At 32.4% G+C, this 5,832-nt stretch overlaps 1 protein-coding gene across 1 annotated transcript; it reads right to left on the bottom strand.

The window, feature by feature from the left end:
• Positions 1-648: 648 nt before the first annotated feature.
• On the bottom strand, positions 649-5,251 carry LOC122800160 (C-X-C motif chemokine 10-like). The gene is made up of 4 exons (XM_044069674.1): positions 5,109-5,251; positions 2,089-2,212; positions 1,898-1,980; positions 649-1,310 (listed from the first exon to the last, which is right to left on the bottom strand). The coding sequence occupies exons 1-4, from the start codon at positions 5,164-5,166 to the stop codon at positions 1,279-1,281; spliced, it is 297 nt and encodes a 98-aa protein (XP_043925609.1). The 5' UTR covers positions 5,167-5,251; the 3' UTR covers positions 649-1,278.
• Between the last annotated feature and the right edge of the window lie 581 nt (positions 5,252-5,832).

Here is a 5,832-nt window from a genome sequence, read left to right on the forward strand (position 1 = left end):
TTTACAGCAGACCTTCCACAATAAAGGACATGTGCTTTTACAGCAGACCCCCCCCCCTCCAAATGTTGTTGACTAATATAACTAAGAAATGCTGTGCTATTTTACCCAGATTAAACAAAAAACTTAGTTTAATGTGTTCATGTACTCTCAATAACAGCATATCAGATGAATAAATAATGTAACATGGTATTTAAATTAAATATATTTTATGTTACTTTAGCTAATGAAATGCTTAATAAACATATGCTCACAGTGCATATGGCTATGTGACTTCTGTACAGAAAAACATAATACACAACACTTAACAAGGTTAGAGTCACAATGACTCTAACCTTATCTCATTCAAAATAATTCTACATACAGAACCTACATTACAAGAAGCCTAAATTATATTTCAGGCATAGTGCACTCTAGAGCAAATAATCTGATTGTTAACTATAATATATAAACTGGATTTCGAATGATATAGGGGTATTTTTGTACATTGTACTTGGTGAATCTCTGAATTAATCTCAGGAAATAAAGCATCTTGTTTTAAGAATGATTCTTCAGCAATACTGAAATAATTAGTCCTATAATTTACACGTATGTAGGCAGATGTGCACAAATATGCAATGCAGAGGAATGGCAAACAGACAGTGCTACAGGTTTCTCATTTTTCAAGTTTATTATACATTTTGCAAGAAATGAATCATTTTCCACATCTGTGCAAACAAAGTTGTGTGGCTGCAATAAAGGAAGTAACAAATACAAAAAAAATAAATCATGAATTTATCTGTAATGTACCTTTTTTATGATAAATGAAAAATCTTAATCAAGATAGAGAAACACTGCATGTGGAACACAACAAAATTGCACTTTATATTAGTAATTATATTAAATGTATAATGTACATGACAACAGATCTGTGCTTTATATTAGTAGCTATTTTATGTTATATTTCTATATATTATTAAACCAAAATGTTTTTAATAGCTTATGCACTATTTTCAGTTACAATAGCAGCTGTGCACAGACATTTAAATTTCTAGCTATTAACTGACCTAGTTAAGATGTTCATTTAATATCAGATATATGATTTCTTACAAGAAATAGAATAACATTTGTAATGAACATTTGAGGCACATTTCAGACAGTATTATTCACAAGAGCATAATATATCTGTGGCAGACTGAACCAATCAGCAAGGCTAAGGTGTCATTCATTCATTCTCAGCCATGCAGTACAGCAATTATTACATTTGAAAATAAAGCAGCTTTTCAATAAATCTAATGTTTTTCACTGAGCAGTTTCCATGGAGTGAAATTTCTCTGCAAAAGAAAAACAATCTGTGTTTAGTCATTGTATTAATATACTGTTCATATGTTATTTTTAGTGATATTTAAAATGATCTAAAATATCTTTCTTTTTAAACTTTATTATTGTTTCTTTAATACCCATTTAAATCCTTTACTTACATAAACAAACCATAAGTTGATAAAGTAAAATATCACGTTATAAACTGATGGAGTAATCATTTCCACATGAAGAGTTAACACAGCTAAATTATCTTAGTTATATCGGTAACATTACTGTCAGGGCTGTTGTTAACGGACAGAGAGTCGTGCTTAAAGAAGGTAACAGACATTAAATCCTCATGTTAGATACCGTTAATGGCTTAGGAAACATAACAATATGTAGTGGTGAAATCTTTCTACTGTAGGACTTCATGCTTTATCAGGAATATGCAAAGCATTTCCTCATAAATGCTTAATACAATATCCTTTGATATACTAAATGCTTTAGCATTCCTAGACATACCTCAAAAATAATGTTATCAAACTAAAAACAATCATATGGGATCTCTAATTTAACAAAGCTGGCTTTTAATATAGTGTGTATTTAGATTTTTACTTACTTCTTGAAAGAATTTTTATCAATTCTTTCATCATGCTGGACTTGGGATTCAGGCAGTACTGATTTTGGTTTTGCAAATGAATGCTGAAAAATATATACATAAATATTCTTTAACCAATTATGCACTTAGACTTACAGGGCACTTCATACGTAAAATATGCAGAAAAGATGAATGTTTCCTTCTGTACTTACATTATTTCAACATTTTCACAGGAGCTACTTGGGGGAATGATCTCCAATGTCTTTACATCTTTTGCACTTCTGAGTTTGTCGTATAGACGTACACAAGAGCATCGAGCGCCATCCATGGTGATTCCTGGTGGAACAAAGAAGGAATTTTCAAGACCAGAGGAAACAGTATTTTTTCTTCAGTAATGTAGTATGTTTCTCACTTTTAACTACAGTGGTCATTTTCCTGTAATTGTATTTCAGTGTTTATCTGTGCCTGGCTTTCTGCAATTCAATAAATCAGAATTCTAGGCACTAATGAATCACTCATTGAAGTGTGAGTCTAGCCCTGATTTAGTACCCAAATGCTTTCATTGCATTACGTTTTTAAAACAAATGCATTTTCTTGAGTGATTAAGAAGTTATTCTACCTCATATGTAATATAAATAGTATGTAGAGAAAAGGATTATGGGAAATCTGCTACACAACAACATGAAAGCCTTTGAACTATGCTGTGTTGCTTTAAAATAAAAGCAAACAAAACAAAATGACTGGAATGGCAGTTACCAGTGAGACACGAAGGAAGTAAAATTTGTTAAAAATGACAATTTCCTAAAGAAAGCAGTCATGCCTTAAAACACACAAGCACTGTGCCTCATTTGATATTTATACCAAATAATATTATATAACAGTAGAAAACTTGCTTTTACTGGATTCAAATTATTGTTTTGGTAAAACAGATTTCTGGGATTACTTCCTGAATGCTGCTCCAAGTGAAAATCTCCACAGCTTTCTGGAATCATGGCTTATAAGGGAGACATTTTTTAAGTTAGTCTATGGTACGGGTCTTGTTGTAAACAGGGTCCTGTTATGAAGTCCTGCTTGTAAATCCCTCGATAGAAATTAGCATGATATAGAATTTATTTATTATTATTTATTTGTTTGAAGTTGGTTAACTGGGAAAGTTCATTGGACCGCGGTGAGCCCTTTTTCAATGGAGGCCTGGGGAGAAAAGCTCCACGGTATATATATATATATATATATATATATATATATATATATCTCAGGGATAAATAGATTCTATTAGTACTAGGCTAGCTGCCTTGTGAGACATTTTAAGCCTAGCCAATTATCCCCATGTGAGATTCAAACCCTGCATCTTGTGTCCCAATATATATATATATATATATATATATATATATATATATATATATATATATATATATACATACACACACACACACACACACACACACACATACACACACACACACACACACACACACACAAATAAAACAGTTTATCCAGAAATAAGTACAGTAATCATTTGAAATACCAGGATATAATACAGTATGGATCAGATACAGACAATTGATGGACAAGCAAGAAATAACCAAACAGAGCAGTAATGTACATCTGTTTGTGTAGAATAAAACTAAGATAAACAGTGAAAAAATGCATCAGATATTTTTGTGAGTTTTTTTTGTATAAATGAATTTTCTGATATACACATAATTGACTGGAGGTAAGGAGCACTACATTTGTTTGACAGTTTAGTGCAGAGGATTAAGGCTAGAAGATATTACACAGCTTTACTCTGCAGTGCTAGGTTTAATTCTCTCCACTGCTGTTACTGTAGGTAAGTCACTTAATTACTCAGTGCTCCTTGGCCATCACTGATGTTTGCCTACTATGTTACTGTAGGTAAGTCACTTAATTACTCAGTGCTCCTTGGCCATCACTGAAAATAGAGCTCTAACCAGCTCAACAACCTGGTTAACAAGAATATCAATAAATATATTAATTCCATTTATGTTCTAAATTAGTTTATATATATATATATAGAGAGAGAGAGCTTTGACTTGAGCTTTGGGACTAGTGTCTTTTTCACATTTGTACTGATCTATTGTACATTATACATTCATTTTCTAACTTCTCTGTGATAACCACAGATCAGCTGCTAAGATTCTTTTTTAATGAATCATCACTCTCTCTATCAAGAAACATTTCTTTATATCACATCTTATGGTACACTCCTTAAAGCCTCATATTGTACTTTTTCATTAATAAAGATTTAGTTCACTGAGAGACCTTGTGTCTTTTCACTTTATTTGTGATTTTAGATATCTAAATATTTTGTATCTTTCATTTCCCCCTACTTTAGAGAAATATTAAGAAGTCTGTTTTCCCCTCACAAATCTTTTGTTATAGGTCATGTACAACTAATACGTTTTTTTGTCGTTGCTGTTTGTTTGTTTTGTAAATACTGGGGGAACCTCCAAGCTACTTTTATGCCTCTTATACCTTAATCTGTAAAACACATTCCATTCTGTATAGTCATATTAGCTCCAGTGTTTTGGGGTTTACAGCACAGTTCTTCCTTATAAATTGTTACAAACACTCAGTGAGACCTAGCAAATCACCAGAACTGATAGCTACTAAGCTAGTTATTATAGCATACAAAGTAGACACCCATCATTTAAGTAATTCAATTTCCATATTTAAATGAGGCTGACTATGCCGATGTTACTGTCTGATCCCAAATGTGGCTTGCAGTAGTTATATGGAAGAGCTACTCTTTGCACGAGAACAAAGTTATAGTGCAGGATATTCACTAAACTGTAGACACTCACCATTAAATCATCTGTACTTGAAGGGTAAAAAAAAAAAAACAGATCCACACAATTCACAAAGTCTGTCTGCAAAACAACCAAAACCAGTGTTTTACTTCATTTAGTACATTACCAGCCTGTAAAAAGAACTTTGTTTTAGTATATTTTTATTATATTTGGTGCTTGGGTATGAAGACCTTAATGAATCTGAACCTTGATCTTTAGTGATAAATCTAAGAATTTGTCCAAAATCACTCATTCCTGTTTAACTTCAATTACTACAGGAACAAAGTATTTTAACTGTTGCAAACATTCCCCAAACTTAACTTAAACTATCTAAAATATCTGAAAATGATAAGCACCAATAGAAGTTAAGCTGGACAATTAACAATTACAACAAGAAGTAACTACTGGCAGATGGTAAACCTCACCTTGTGTAGCTGAAATGCAGATGGCAAATAAGATGAGAAGGGCTGTTTTACTAGCCATTGCGTCCTTAGGTCACGCTGTCTTCTTCTCCTGCTTGAAACTGTTTGTGCATTAAACAGACAGCTGAAGGAGCTTCTTTTAAATGCTTGTAAGGAGGAAAATTAGTCCTGTGACATCAGGAGACAGACGTTTTGTGGGGAAATAGGGGATTTTCTGTCAAGGTGATAATTTAGGGGAAAGAACATTATGCTTGATACTGTGGGGGTTGAAATATCACTTTTATTTTCAACCCCCACTAGTTTAAAGAGCAAACCCATTTATTTGTATGTTGACAATGGGAATTTTTTGTGAGACAATTAACTATTAGCACATTTTGTTTCATAAATCAGTAATAAGACAGTAGTTGTAAAAAAGCTGAAAAAAATAATGAGTGGGATTGTTATGTATAAATAAAATGCACAGTGCAATCCATTTAGCGTGGGCATGGTCACAACTAGTAGCCCTTGGAGCTCCCAAGTAATGCCTCAGACTTAAATACAGTTGTTTGTCCCTTTGGCTAAAGTGGTCAAGTTTAACTTATAGATTCACAATGAAAATGATAATTACTTATCCTGTAGCCATTGAATTAGTTGTATTTGTTACAATAAGTGATTCTTCCTCATCTGAAATAAAGAGCATTTATAGTAGTGCAACAGAATATAAAATATAAACTGTTTCTTGTGCTGT

The sequence above is a fragment of the Protopterus annectens genome, chromosome 4.part0 (assembly GCF_019279795.1).
Source record: "Protopterus annectens isolate FY-2018-M chromosome 4.part0, PAN1.0, whole genome shotgun sequence".
NCBI classification, from domain to species: domain Eukaryota; kingdom Metazoa; phylum Chordata; order Ceratodontiformes; family Protopteridae; genus Protopterus; species Protopterus annectens.

Coding starts and splice junctions, on each gene's coding strand:
- LOC122800160 (XM_044069674.1), bottom strand. CDS start 5,166: ATGGCTAGTAAAACAGCCCTTCTCATCTTATTTGCCATCTGCATTTCA. Junction 2,213..5,108: donor CTGCATTTCAGCTACACAAG/GTGAGGTTTACC, acceptor TTGTTCCACCAG/GAATCACCATGGATGGCGCT. Junction 1,311..1,897: donor GATAAAAATTCTTTCAAGAA/GTAAGTAAAAAT, acceptor TTTCTTTTGCAG/AGAAATTTCACTCCATGGAA.